General features: G+C 39.4%; 1 protein-coding gene across 2 annotated transcripts in view; it reads left to right on the top strand.

Annotated features, from left to right (window-relative positions):
* The first annotated feature begins 732 nt into the window (after positions 1-732).
* ap1s3a (adaptor related protein complex 1 subunit sigma 3a) overlaps positions 733-15,662 on the top strand; it is a 43,414-nt gene continuing 28,484 nt past the window's right edge. Inside the window, exon 1 of one of the 2 annotated variants that reach the window (XM_051922437.1) lies at positions 733-911. In XM_051922437.1, coding sequence (XP_051778397.1) covers positions 909-911 — 3 coding nt within the window. In that variant the 5' untranslated portion in view covers positions 733-908. The remainder of the gene's footprint in view (positions 912-15,662) is intronic. The other variant, XM_028794417.2, reaches the window with a different exon arrangement.

Genomic DNA, 15,662 nt, shown 5'->3' with positions numbered 1-15,662 from the left:
ACATAAAGTGGAAAAAAAATCCGAATGCATTTCATTTATTTATTTATTTATTCATTCATTCATTCAGTAGCTCTTTAAATGTTGCTAAAACTTACCTTTTAAAAAAATGCTGAAGCAGATCATTAGAGCGTGAGTAGACTTTTGAGAACAAGGTACCACAAATCATTGCAATGTTAAAGCTTCGGTTACAACCCAAGGAGAAAAGCCAAGCAAAATGACACCTTTTATTGGCTAACTAAAAAGATTACAATATGCAAGCTTTCGAGGCAACTCAGGCCCCTTCTTCAGGTAAGATATAATCTTGTAATGTAATCTTGATTACATGTTGCCTGAAGAAGGGGACCTGAGTTGCCTCGAAAGCTTGCATATTGTAATCTTATTAGTTAGCCAATTAAATGTGTCATTTTGCTTGGCTTTTCTCTACATTCATAATGGCTAACACGGTACAACACCCTAGTAACCCAATGAGAATAAATGAAGAAGTACAATTGAATGAGTTTTCTGCAGCCGCCTAATATTTTCAGTACCCAAAAACTGGATTTGAATTTGTATTAACTTTAAGGGCTTTATTGTAAACACTTTGTTGTAATTTCCTGAAGTAAATATTTTATTTCTGCTCAGTTTAGTAATGTTCTGTAGCGTTCTAACCCCGCTCAATACAAGTACAACTTTCCTGATCCGATGAAATGCTAACCCAGCCCGCCTCAGGTACACGCGCCACTCACCTTGGTGACGTATATGAGGTGGGCGGGACAAGGCGACTTTCAGTTTGGAGACTTCTGGGTAGCGCCGACAATGCGCTCTTTGGAGGTTTATGACAGCTGTGCTGAATAAACATTAATTTCTGCCAAAGACAAGCGCACAAAACATCTCGGCAATTAAACTTTGACTCCAATGAATCCAGCAGCATGGTAAGCGAACAATTTACATGTCCAACTGTCCGCGGCGTGTAACAGGAGGTACCCGGAAAGGTTCTCCTTTACAGGCGTTACTCGCTGTCTTCGGGTAATTTGGCAGTAGTAAATCGATCTATTCTGGAGGGACGTCCGGGTATTTTTGATTTCATAACCTGTTGCTGAATAGGAAAATGCGACACTGAACCCCAAAAATAAACTTTTTCATGACATCTAGTTTGCATTTCACCCATCGCGAAGGCCTCCTGGCTTATTTGTTACCTAGTTAAACTGGATCGGCCACCTTAACTAATCTGCAAGTTTTGACGCTCGCCACGACTGTGTTCATACAACCGAAGGAAAAGACAAAACCATACACCTGACTTTCTTCAGCAGTGGTAACATTTATTTCGTCCCAGAGTGGCGTCATTTGAAGCAGTTCTTTAGAAAGCTTTTTAACAAGTTGAAGTCTCCGAAACGTGTCATCTCTGAATTATCACTGGTGACCACATGTTTTCTAATCTTAGATTTTACACATCATGCACAATACGTTGTGGAATTCAAGTCGCATGAAAAAGTTTAAATGAAAGTTAAATGAAAAGATAAATGAAATTGGGTTATAGCTGCCACACGGAAACTATCCGTTTTGAACTTTAGATATTATTCTTGGTTGTGAGTGAAGATTTTAAAGCAGTCGTTTGATCTAATTCTTTCAAAACGTTTAATACCACAGATAGTATGCAAGCTAGTAATCTTAAGAAAAGAGTGTGGTTTGTGGTCATTGAAGAAATACAGCACATACAGTCTAAAGCAACTTTGAATAACACAGTTCCTTCCTATTGCCCAACTAGTAAAATCCAGTGGACGATATCTAATTATCCAAATGATTAGACTAAAGACCAACAATTTTTTTGGTATTTACTTTGTTGGAATGAAAAATATATTCTCAGGTTGCTTTGATTTGTCTAAAGTGTACCGTTTCTCTTTACCTTTCAAAGTTTTTCTGTTTTCCTGTTAAGCCACTACGTTTTACCTTTTCACAGTCACTGTTTTTACTTGAATGGTTTTGTTTGTGAAGTTTTCAGTGTATATTAACAAGTTAAAAATGTATACATGATTTATCCAAGAGTCAGTTATTTTTTTATTTTACTAATTTTAATTAAAAGTGTCAATTGTCACATTTTTGTTTATTAAATATTTTTGTAACAATGAGTCATATTCACAAAAAACAGTGATAATCGAATGCACTTACATGTGTTAGACTACATTAAATATGTTGTCGTTAGGCTACATTTTTAACTGCACAACATTGTAAAGTGCTGTTAAAAAGGCTTGTGGTGACTCAGATACTTACATAGCAGATTCCTGTTCAAGGAATGCAAAAATGGCATTGATTGATGTTTGTTGGAGAAGGGGGGCCTGTGAGTGAAGTTCAGTTTTCTTAAGCACGACACTGAGTGTTTGCGTGCACCTCAATATCTCTGTTATTCTCAAAAGCTTAGTTTCTAAAATGCCATGTAAACTCTCTTATTTCAGTTGCAGAAACTGGGTTATCGGCTTGCGAGAAACCTGGTTAACAGAAGTAGATTCTGCCGTGGATGACCTGACTATTTGGCCATATGAACCCTTAACCCGATTACTGTTAAGGATATTGTAGTCTGCATTTTCCTTATACAGTAAAACCTTGGTTATCCATCACTCGATTAACCGTCAGGGAAAAAAAAAAAACAAAACAATGTGCATGCCACAATCTGTCTATTACTACTGCTGCACGATACAGTGCAAGCTCTGCACTTTGGAACAACTCTCTCTTCTGCTAGTGTATAGTGTTCTTGCCCAGCACCACATGTCATGCTGCATTTTGATCACAGTGTCAGTTACATACCTTCCACTTTAACAGCATTTCGTAGCTTTTCTCTTTTGTTATAATTAAACTACAATACATTGTTATGGCAGATAAACATATGCGTGTGGTTCTGGAATTGTCACAAAATATTGAAATTATTAAATGTTTACAAAATGGCAAAAGTGCTTCAAGTATTGCTTCAATTTATGGAGTAGGAAGAACAACAGTGAACGACATAAAGCATGATGCTGAGTTGCTGATAAAATTAAAAAACGGGTTGAAAATGGAAACCGCTGATGGTAATGTTATTCTGTATTAATGTTAATGTTCTTCTGCAGTGTAATGTTCTTTTTAAATTCTGTTCTGTTTTGTTAATATATTGTGACGTGCTGGCAGCTTGTGATGCACTGTGCAGGAGCAGAAAGGGTGGAATGCTGAGTAAGTGATAGGACTGGGTGAAGGGCTTCTGTTCTGTGAGGGTTGGACACGCCGCTTGGTAGATGAGTGACAGGAGAAGTTGGGAGAAATAGGAAGGTGCGGCAGAAAGGAAGTTTTGAGTAGAGAGTCAGGAGACAATAAATATGACAGTTTGTGGTATAGAAAAAAAACAGAATGTGAGTGGCAGGAGGTAATTATCAGTTGGGAAAGTGTTCTTTTATTGTTTTGGAGATGTGCTCTGTAACCCAGATAACAGAGTATAAGACAGGGCACTGTTTGTTACGGAATGAAGACTCCAAGTAAAACGTAGAAAACTCCAGTACCTCTGAGTTGTATGTGCTTATTACACCGGTCATTACAATATTATATAAGTTAATTTTGTTAATACTATATTATATTTTGTTAATATAGTTTTTTTGGTAAATAAATACTACTATTGCTAAACTAATCTACTGTGTGTCATTTTTAAAGTAGCTGTTCTGTTATCAGTCTTTTCTCTTATCCGTCACAGCCTCGGTCCCGACCCCTGACAGATAATCAAGGTTTTACTGTCCTTTGTCAGTGTATGTTTGTGTTTGTTTCGCTCACGCGTTTAGCAGCCACGTGTAGAAGCATCCACAAACTAAATATTCAGAGGCAAATGCTTGGTCGATTACATAATTTCATTAAGGAATAGGAATAATCTGTCTCAATATTTCAGAAGTCTCTAAATTTATGTTGATGAGGTGAACTTAACAGTGCTAAACTCAACAACATAATCTTGAGAGTGTTAGACTAACACGTTAAAAGTTACATGCATTATGTAGTCTGATTACTTTATAAAGTAATGAGTAACCTAACACAATACTTACCTTATTGAAGTAAAAACACCTGTGTTGTTATTCTGGAAGCATCAGGTATAAGCCAAGAAGCACACATACTGGGTCCTTTAGGGCTCAAACGCACAGACAAGCAGAAAAGAGTGTTCTGTGTGCAATCCAATAATGTAAACTTATAAATAAAGCGTCAAATTGACTAAGCTAATTTATGAAAGACAAAGTTATCACAGGTGAAAAAAATCTCATAATCCACATGCAAAGTCACCCAGTCAGTTAATTAAACCGCTTCTGGAAAGCGTTCTCATGAATGTAGAATTAATGCGTGTATGCACGCAGTGTAAAGCTTCAGAACAGTCGATGAATACAATTGAGTCCTGGCCAGTGAAAGAAGGAGCAGGCAGGTCTTAGGAAGAATCAAACAAGCCTTTACCCCCAATTTCATGAGAAGAAAGATCCCCTTTTTAGGTATAGACAAACTTTAACCCCTGCTCAGTGTATTGTATGTTGTACAACTAAGTTACTCTTTCAGCACAGGAGAACTTAGGGTAGTCCTGCACCAACTGTGCGATTTGTGACACAATCAGCCTCTGTGTGCTGTTGAAGCTGTATACCACAACGGAGTCCCTGTTGCATGCCTAGTGTCTGAGATGCAGATCAGCTGCAGTTTTGTTTATAAAACCATGCCATGCTTGTATTGTTTAGGGGAGCTGAACCTTTCCTGTGTGATTCATTATTTCAAACACTTTTTAACTTTAGATTGATGTTTATTCTTTATAATAGTAATTTGCAGATATTAGTTTAGTCATTTCAGTCTTATACATGCTTACATAGTTGCTTTCATTTTTCATTTATTTCAAAAGATGTGATTTTTTTTTTTTTCTTTTTTTTTTACTTTTATTGTTAACTTACCTAAACCAACAAGAGAAGGGTGCTGCTATATGAGATGCTTGCTTGTGTGCACATGCTTTCACTGGCTTTGTATTTGGGATCCAAGCAGCTGACAGATGAATAAAAAAACAATGTCATGTTGCCTGACTTTTTGTTGTGGAGTATGTCAGATATGCCGATTTGAAGTCGCTGACCTTGTCTTTGCACCATGTCAAATTACACAGCTGAAAATTGCAACCTCTGTCACATTTACCAACTAAGTGCCAATCTTCTGGTATAGTTGTGCTTGCCCCCTTTTCTGACAGCTGATACCGTGCTGTCTGATGGAGCAGGCGCTGTACAAAGTGTTAACAGTTGCAGCGGCTTCAGCAGCGATCTCAGCCCATTATTTCTTTTTCCATTCTGTTCTGGTATGTAAAATAAAAGACATCAAACAGACAATCTTATCTTCTGTTTGTCAGGTTCACATCCCCCATTTTGCATGATGGGGCTGATGTGGTACCAGTGCTGTATGAAGGTTTAATAGCTGAGGTGCGTTCAGCCACAGTCTCTGACCTTTTTTCTTTTTTCCATTCTATTTTACTGCATAAAACACAACATCAGAAAGATGGGCTTATCTTCTGTTTGTGAGCTTCAAAACGTGTATCCATTATTCCTCATTGCTACATTCTGTACATTGTTCTGCTGGCTGAATGCTCATTGGTTCTCAACTCCTGCAACTTAAGAGCCCAGCCCTCCAACTAAAGACAAAATCAAACCTTTTTGATTTAATCCTAGCCAGTTGCAGATTAGTTGGTCTGTGCCATTAGATATTTCACATTAAACAATTGGCTTCATGGTATACCACTCTTAGAACCGACACGATTATAATATGCGCTGCCCTCCAAGAGCGACAGCAAAGGGGGAAAAAAAAAAATCTGGGCCGCGAGTGACCAACACTACTTACCTACTACACCACCCCAAGTATAGAGGCACACCAGTGAATGCAGGGTTAAGTAAAAAAAATGATTATTGGAAGAAGATACACACACATACTGTAACAAAAAAAAACCCTATATACATGATATCACGCTGCAGTGCTTTCCACCCAACACAAATTATGGCACAAAACACTTAAACACATACGCTAATAACAGATACATTTGAGAGAAAGTGAGGGAGAGAGAAAAAAAAATAATGTATTCGTAGTCCTTTAAATATTCTCTGTACAGAATGACTATCTCAGTCTGCGGTGGGGCATGAAGCACCGAACCATAACCTCCTGTTCCGGGAAACATACAGATCAACAGTTCCTTGTGCTGGCCCGTGGGGACCTCTCCAGAATACCTTCACCAGAAAGGAAAAATAATACGTCCTGAAATGAACCCGGGTTCACCTGACGTTTTCCATGCCATGTCAATCTCTTACCCTCTTGCCTTTTCCTGTGATGGCGTCCGCTTCTCCTCTCCTTTTTCCCACCGCCCATTTACATACTGTTGGCTCCTCCCCGTACAGTCTGTTGGGCCTTCCAAACCAGGTGCTCCCCTCCCCATGTACAATTGGCCGGCCTTACAAATTAAGCCATTCCACTAATAACAGGAATGGGGAAAGGTACAAACTCACAGGGACGCACACATATTGCAGACGACCGTTACAACGGGAGCACATGTGTCAGCTATCTCTGACTGTCTAAGATTATGTAAATGAAGGCTAAGAATGAAAATCTCTGGAAAAGTTGTCTAATGTAACCTGGGCTTAAAAGTGGAATATATGTAAAATGTACGAGTTGGTGTAACCACTTCTAGGCTAAAATTGAAACAGTAAAGTAATTCATAGTTGAAATTCCAAAGAATGTTTCTTTGTTTAAAGACAGAAGTTATCATAGATTCGCCAATTCTTTTCAATGGGAGATTTTGAGATTTCAGTGCTTTGTACAGCATAGTCTAGAAATATCAACAACAATTCAACTGTCTTGACAAATGAAGAAAGTGAGCGAAATGACAAAAAAATTAGTCCATGTTGAGCTGAATTGTTTCCCGCAAACAGACAGACAGATAGACATGTTTATCAAAACGTAGGTGCTTCTTGTATTTTGTGTAAAATTCAAATAGTACATCTCCAGGCATCAAGCCACCAGCAAACCCTGCAGTCAACATGACTATCTTCTTCATTAATGTATTTACCTCATCAGTTTTGGATTTTACTTCTTCTAGAAACCTTTCTTTTTTTGGGGGTATTCATTTTTTTATATATATATTACTGTGTTCACTCTAGGCCAAATTGTATTGTATGGTATTTACAGTATTTCAGCTTTCTTGAGTATGTAGGTAAACTGTTGTTATCAAGTCTAGTGTAAAGCTTGGCAGTGGATGAGAATATTTAAAGGGTAAAAGTCCATAGAGCAATCAGTCGTAATGAGACTGAATGCATCTTTGTTTAGTATGGCTAAAAAAGGTTTGTGTGAAATGTGTACACTTTTTCATTGATGAACAAGTAAAATTATACACAAAGGGAAGTATCTACAGCTTATCACTTGGACTGGAAAAAGACAGAAGTTGTGCAACATCCCCTTTACAGCTATGTATGCCAATTAATGCTTTTTTGAAAGAAAAAAAAGGAATTGGCTAAATATCATGCAAAATGGCCAACAAGAAGTAAAAAAAAAGATAGAAGACTAGTTTGGCAGTAGCTCCCTCCCACGTGAATCCCCATACCCAATAATAATGTAGACATCTAATTTAACTTGTTTGTTTTTCATTTAAAGTTACTATTTCATCTGCTGTTTTATTTATGGCATTATGTGCACTTGCACATTTGTGACTAGAGTATAGTTAAATCAAACACAAAATAACATGCAGACATTTTTTTAAATTAAAATACCATGCAATATATACATATAAATATGCATACTTGTGTCTGTTGCTGCTGGGATGTATGATACTGTGGCTTTTTGTATTTTTGTGAAGGGTATAACAAATCTAGAAAGTGCGTGGACACAACCTGTATGATAAAAATACTGAAAGCCCAGCAAGTCATGTTGAATAATTGTACTGAAAAAGATACATTGTAATATTTTAAACATACCAAGTAGAGACTTTTGAGCAACCACAGTCAACATTCCTCTGAACACATTAGAATAATTAGAGAAAAATCTGGTCCAAGCAGAGAATAGTAATCTTAAAATTATTAAATATACAGTATCTTTTGAATCAAAGGCTAATGCATCTTTCCAAAGCTATCAGATTCCATTAGAACATGTTTGTGGTTAACATTTGAAAATTACAATTACATTGACTTCATCATGTGAGAAAGCAGCTTCAGATTGCAAGGAGATGAATAAATGGAAGGATGGTTGGATGAATAAAGGGGGGAAAAGATCAAGATCAAATGCTTAAATAAGACTAACTAGCCAACCCGCGGCGTACCATACGCCGCATAATCAGGCCATTTTTTAATGATTTTTAAGCACAGGGAAAAAATTAACATTTGAAAAATCCGTAATTTAATAAACCACCAAGAAAAGTAACATTGTAACAATGCATGGTACGAACCAACATACAATTGTCCGTGACTGAAAACTGGAGGACCGCCGTCGTGCCTTCTCCTCCCAGAGCGAGGGACGGGGGTGGACGGCGCTCAGGCGCGGAGGGTGGAACGGGAGGAGAGGGGAAGGACGCCCATTCCACCCCCTCCGTCATGCTAGTCTGCTGATTTCTCGTTCAGTATGCACTGCCTGCTCATGTGCCCACCCCCAACTCGTCACCTGAGTCGTTTTCGTCTTTACACAGTTCACATGCACCTGTGAGTCACGTAGACTTTTCATTGTCCTTTGCGGTTCTGGCTGCTTTTCTATATATAATCCACCAAGTCACCCGACCATGGTAGTAGCGGGGGGGAGAGGGTGTGTACAAAGGGCACTTACTGGGAATTCCTCGTTCGTGGGGAACAATTGCAAGCCCCGGTTTCAGGCACGAATGGGGTTCAACGGCTTACCCACGCCTCTCTGCGCTGGGTAGACACACGTTGATCCATTAAGTGTAGCGTGCGTGCAGTAAATGAAGATCTCATGGCAAGCCTGAAAGCATAAAATTCGTGGTTTGCTTTTCCTCAACATAGGTCAATTGTATGTGCCAGCATGGATCTCCGTAAGGGAATAGCAGTGGATAAACCATGGGGTCACAGTTCATATTGAGAACAGAGATACGCTTGCAAGCATCTCCCCTTGGATATATGCAAATGTCGCGTTGTTCAGGAGGTTCCCCGTCTTCACCTACAAAGATAGCAGCAACATCAGTTTGACAGGACGGGGCGTTATACCTTCTCAAAACCAGACTTGGATTTTCCATGAACACCATTCGTACAGCAGTAACAGGGTTACCGTGAGTGATAATGTCATGCATTTGCATGTAAGACTTTGCGAAGGGATTAACCTGTCGTATCATGTTGTCTAGTTGAAGCAACAAAATGTCACTACAAGCGCTATTACATTCCTTTTGTAAACGTTGACTGGTAGCCTCAGTAGAATCGAAGATATATAGCTGACCATATTGTGGTGACGTGTCAGGTTTGGTATATAAAGGAGAGACCTGGTGATTAAATTTGACCATGGATTCTGAAAGCATACGGTCCTTGTCCAGATGGTTGTGCGATGTGTGCGCCCATTGACGCGAAAGCTAAAGCAGAGTTGTATTCCCTGATATGATCACAGTAATTTCGGGACAGCGGGTTCTTGCCAGTCAAGAGGTCTTCTAAAAAAAGAGGGGGTTTGGATAGCGGTGGCAAAGACACCTTGCCGACATGACATTAGTGTAATGTCCGGATTTGTTGACCTCTGCTGGCCAATGAAGAGCATTGCAAGAAGCACATAGTGTGGTAGGTAGGCCAATGTTATGTTCTTGGATGTGAATGGCGGTATCTTCTTGAAAAGCTGCAGAAAACTGAATGAGATGTTTGTGCATGAACGATTTAGTGCTGTGTTGACACTGAAGGGAATTGGAATGAATTGTTTCAAAGCATTGCCGGCAATGTTCACATTGCATAATTCATTCAGTGGAGTGTGTTTTTAAATGCTTGTTGAGATATCTCTGCACTCGGAACGTTTTTTGAACAAATCGTGCTTTGAAAGATCTGTTTGGAATGCGTTTGTTAAGTGGAGTGTGTATTTAAATGTGCTTTGAGAGATTTCTGGCGCGTGAAGGTTTTTGGAGCAGTGTTGACACTGAAAAGAATTCATCAGGGAATGTGTTTTGAGATGGTTAGTAAGGTATCTGCGTGCGTGAAAGTGTTTGTCGCAAAGTTTGCATACAAATGTTTGTGTTGAATGGATCTGCATATGGTTGTGGAGATCCAACTCACCTGTGAAGTCCTCATTATAAAATGTGCAATTGAAGGTGAGAGTGGAATGAGTTCATAAGTGTTTCTTGAGAGCGCGAGTTGTTTTGAAGCATTGCTGGCAATGTTCACATTGCATCATTCGTTAAGTGTTGTGTTTTTTTTAAATGTGCGTTCAGATATCTCTGCACTCGGAAGCTTTTGGAACAAAAGGTGCATTGAAAGTCCTGTGTGGAATGCGTGTGTTCATGGGGTGTGTGTCTTTAAATGTTTTTCAGGAAGAGGAGAGTGGGCAGGTGACGTCACATTAGTGTGTCGAGCAAGTGGGTGTGCACCCTGTGTGCACATACCGACAGCGTCAAAAGATGTCAACAGAAGGTTATCACGTGTGTATTTGAGAGGCATGAGAACCTCCTAATGCCCATGATCCAAAGGACCGCTAAAGAGCCGGGATATGGTGAGACGTTGGGCCGGATTGTAAACTCGAGGAGAGGCATGAGGACGTTCTTGGAAGTAAATGGTGATAGTAGCTGAAATGATTTGGGACAGTGCCACAATTTCTGCCTCGCCACCATAGACTCTGGACGTATTCATGTAGTCAGCGTATTGTTGAGCAGACTGTATAACAATGCCTCTGTGACTAACAACAACGGACACCACGTCGCCGAAGTTATCCCAATGTTGACAAACAAAGCCAACAGCCATGTTGCGAAGTTTGAGAGCAACAGTTTCGTCAATGACATTTTTCCAGAAAAACCCGACTGATAGAAACAAACAGTTACCTGATGCAGGAATTTCTGTAACATTGAAAGAAGTGTTGTTTCCATGAAATACATTTGAAGCGGTAGCCATGGAGGGCACATGAACAGTCAATGTGGCTCAGAGCTGGATTTGGACCACAGCACAGTGAGTATGTGTTTGATGAGCTATTCGAGTTGGTGGGCAGTGCTCGGAGGTGCGTTCCCTATCATGTGGGAGGAGGGGTAGAGTTTCTGGGCGGGGCTTCGTTGTTCCTATCCCATGGTTTTTGATGGTGGACGCGGTCGGGTGTTGTAACCGAAAGAATAATGAAAAGTCAAGTGGCTCAGAGGTGCATGTGGACTCCTAGCACAGACGAAAGCGACTTACGGGGTGGTCGGTGAGTTGTTGCGTCCGGGCACATGAGCAGGCAGTGTGAATGCCTAGAGAGTGAGGGTGGACGCGGGCCGGGGAATAAGGAGTGTTGGTGGGCGGGGAAATGTTTTACGTGTTCCAGCAGGACCAACTAAGAAGACGCATGTTTGTCGCAGATGCGGTGGACGCGGGCCGGGGAATAAGGAGTGTTGGTGGGCGGGGAAACGTTTTCCGGGTTCCAGCAGGACCATCTAAGAAGATGCATGTTTGTCGCGGATGCGAATTGCTGTATGTAGCGTGTAAAACAGTTTGCGATTGTGCACGCGGTCGTGCGTCGTAACCGAAAAGTCAACGTGGCTCAGAGGTGCATGTGGACTGTAGCACAGACGAACATAAATGACGGCGTGTTTTCCGAGGCGTCGTGTCCGAGTTGGTGGGCGTGGCTGTCTTGCGTGCTTTCCATGGGTGTCTACTTGTCGGCGGCTTAGTGAATTATATATATAGATGGCAACGAAGAACCCCAAATCCTCACACCTGTGATTAACTAGTTTAGTATATGCTTTTTGTGTTGCTTCCTTTTCACTTATTCTGATAGTATTTTGTAAACAATTATGGCGCCTCATCTAGCATTAGTTTCCATTGTCTCCATGTGATCCTGAACTGGACAAGTCAATTTGAAATGGATAAATGAAAATTAGTTTTACACAGGTGAGTTTTTGTTCATTAAAGAGCCGGACAAAATGCTAAAAAAAATCTACTCAAGTAGAAATGTTGAAGAAAATTTCAGTGTTATTAATGCTGTAGAAAAGTTGAAGTACTATTGCATGGATAAAAGTAAAACAGTACATGTAGGGTGAGAAAAATGAAATTCAGTTACTTTAGGAAAAATCAACCTAAATTAATAAAGCATAAGCAGTGATACATAGTGATAAAATAAATTGTATTTATTTAAAAGCATATTAACCACATATATGCACACAGAAACAAATGGAATGTTGTGTAGTATATGGCAATTATATTCCAAAAGATTCAGCTTTACATGTTTATTATGTTCAAAATCATTTGTTGGAAAATCTAAACAAACCACACAACAGCTTTATTGATTTTAAATTGGAATTATTAGTTCATATTTGTAGAAAATTGACTGCATTATCATTTGGAAAGTACATTGTAACTGGAATGAGATTTAAAGTTTTAAAAGTAGACCATACACTATTATTGCTAGTCGCAATAGAAAATTTTAAATTGCGAAACTGTAAATGTTAAATTTTCTATAAAAAGTTAGAAATTGACAGACTATATGTCAAAATCACAAACATAAAACAAATGTGACAGCAACATCCAGTATCATCTCTTTGTTTGCAGTTTTGTACCTGAACATATGAAACTATTTTAATTGTCAAACCTAATAAACACCACAGCAGTTTCAAACAGCAATTATTATTGCATACTTATAGCAAAATTGTCTCTTCTTTAACTGCAAAGTACCTCATACTCTACCTTCAAGGAATGAAAGATAAATATATGAAAAGTCAACATGTTTTTATTATTCCACAGTACAAAGTATAATGATTTTAATATGTAATCAGTGATAAGGCTGATGCAGGCAAAAATAGTTGTGTTAATAGTAAAAGATGAAACTGTTACAGTTATGTGTGTATTGTAAGTATTGTTGTAAGGTTGTTGTTAAAGTGGTTAAGTGAACTTGTTTATTGTTGTTTTACACTAAATTATAAGTAAACATTTTGTTTCATAAAGAACAACACATTGTATAGAACTGAAGTTCTGTTCTACATCACTATTTTGGTGCCAATATACCAGGAAATTGCAAGGAAGTTTAACTAGCATGTAAACAGAAATGGCTGAGTGATTTGATTGGATGAGACAAAAGCAAGGATCTACAACAACGTTTGATTAGGGATGCTCCAATCAATTGGCTGCCAGTCTATATCAGTTGATTTTCACTACAAAAGACTTGTGCAGTGATTGGTAAATTTGTCAATCACAAAAAGCGATCCTTTTCTAAGCTTTTAAGTAAAATTAGTTACAGTGCTTCTTTATGCAAGGTAGTTAAGCCAGTGTACATCTTTTGTTTTTACAGTGAACTTCCTGAAGTGTAAACAAAGAGCAGCAAGTCAAGGTTTGTTTTACCAAATAGGGAGAAATGATTGGAATATTAGCCTTTACATTAAAGAAACGGGTGTAATACAGTTAGGTCCATAAATATTTGTACAGAAACAACTTTTTTCTAATTTTGGTTCTGTACATTACCACAATAAATTTTAAATAAAATGACTCCGATGCAGTTGAAGTGCAGACTTTCAGATTTAATTCAGTGGGGTGAACAAAACGATTGCATAAAAATGTGAGGCAACTAAAGCATTTTTTTAACACAATCCCTTCATTTCAGGGGCTCAAAAGTAATTGGACAAATTAAATAACTGTAAATAAAATGTTCATTTCTAATACTTTGCTTGCAATGACAGCCTGAAGTCTTGAACTCATGGACATCACCAGATGCTGGGTTTCCTCCTTTTTAATGCTCTGCCAGGCCTTTACTGCAGCGGCTTTCAGTTGCTGTTTGTATGTGGGCCTTTCTGTCTGAAGTTTAGTCTTCAACAAGTGAAATGCATGCTGAATTGGGTTAAGATCAGGTGACTGACTTGCCCATTCAAGAATTTTCAACTTCTTTGCTTTAATAAACTCCTGGGTTGCTTTGGCTGTATGTTTTGGGTCATTGTCCATCTGTATCATGAAAAGCAGCCCAATCAATTTGACTGCATTTAGCTGGATTTGAGCAGACAGTATGTCTCTGAACACCTCAGAATTCATTCGGCTGCTTCTGTCCTGTGTCACATCATCAATAAACACTAGTGTCCCAGTGCCACTGGCAGCCATGCACGCCCAAGCCATCACACTGCCTCCACTGTGTTTTACAGATGATGTGGTATGCTTTGGATAATGAGCTGTTCCACGCCTTCTCCATACTTTTTTCTTGCCATCATTCTGGTAGAGAATGGTTCTTGGTTTCATCTGTCCAAAGAATGTTTTTCCAGAACTGTGCTGGCTTTTTTAGATGTTCTTTAGCAAAGTCCAATCCAGCCTTTCTATTCTTGAGGCTTATGAGTGGCTTGCACCTTGCAGTGCACCCTCTGCATTTACTTTCATGCAGTCTTCCCTTTATGGTAGACTTGGATATCGATATGCCTACCCCCTGGAGAGTGTTGTTCACTTGGTTGGCTGTTGTGAAGGGGTTTCTCTTCACCATGGAAATGATTCTACGATCATCCACCACTGTTGTCTTCCGTGGACGTCCAGGTCTTTTTGCGTTGCTGAGTTCACCAGTGCTTGCTTTCTTTCTCAGGATGTACCAAACTGTAGATTTTGCCACTCGTAATATTGTAGCAATTTCTCGGATGGGTTTTTTCTGTTTTCGCAGCTTAAGGATGGCTTCTTTCACCTGCATGGAGAGCTCCTTTGACAGCATGTTATCTATTCACAGCAAAATCTTCCACATGCAAGCACCACACTGTAACGGTTGTCACATATTGTTTTTATTATATGCTTTTAACTGTTTCTGCCGCTTGCCCTTTAGTGATGATGTCCCCGGCAATTAATGTTTATGGGATATCTCTTTAAGGGGAGTAGGGGTCCAAACAACGCCTGAGGGTCCCTGCCGAAATGAACTTTGGTGTGATGTAAATCTTCCTTAAAAGGCAAGGAGGCGCGTAGTTTAAAAAGGGAGAGAAGAAAAAGTAAAGAAGCGAGGAGGGCGGAGGAAGAAGGAAGTTGGTTAAAAGAAGTAGCTGGGAAGGAGAACGGAATTGGTAAAAGAAGCGATTGGTAAAGCACGGAAGGCTCCGAAATCACGGTTGGACGCAACGAAGAGCTGTGATCTTCGGAGGGCACAGCTTTAAGTTGGATTTGTGATGAGGGCAGCGGCCATGGAAGGATGCTAATGCTCAGACTCCCGTGTGAGACGGATTGCAGTTTTTAACGAAGAATCGTCGCCAAGCCAGTGAGATTGCTCCTTTTTACCTTTAAATGCAGTTTTCTAGTCAGCGGAGCTTAGTGACTGGATTACTGGATTATTCACAGACTTCCCAGGCCGTGTGGCTAAACTCTTTAAATCCACTATATATAAAAGGGACTGGGGAACGAGTGGGGATTGTGAGACTGTATATCTAATTTATATTTGTATATATGTGTATATATGTGTATTCCTACAGATATTTACTGTAAATTTATGGGGGGTGTTGTTAAATAGGATATATCTCTGTTTCTTTTCCTGGCTTTCTTTCTTGCTTTCTTTCTTGCTTTCTTTCTGGATATTATATAAGGGTAAAAGGGGGGGTC

The sequence above is a fragment of the Erpetoichthys calabaricus genome, chromosome 2, assembly GCF_900747795.2.
Source record: "Erpetoichthys calabaricus chromosome 2, fErpCal1.3, whole genome shotgun sequence".
NCBI classification, from domain to species: domain Eukaryota; kingdom Metazoa; phylum Chordata; class Cladistia; order Polypteriformes; family Polypteridae; genus Erpetoichthys; species Erpetoichthys calabaricus.
The sequence above is the reverse complement of the archived record's forward strand: the minus strand, read 5'-3'. Positions and strand labels throughout refer to the sequence as shown.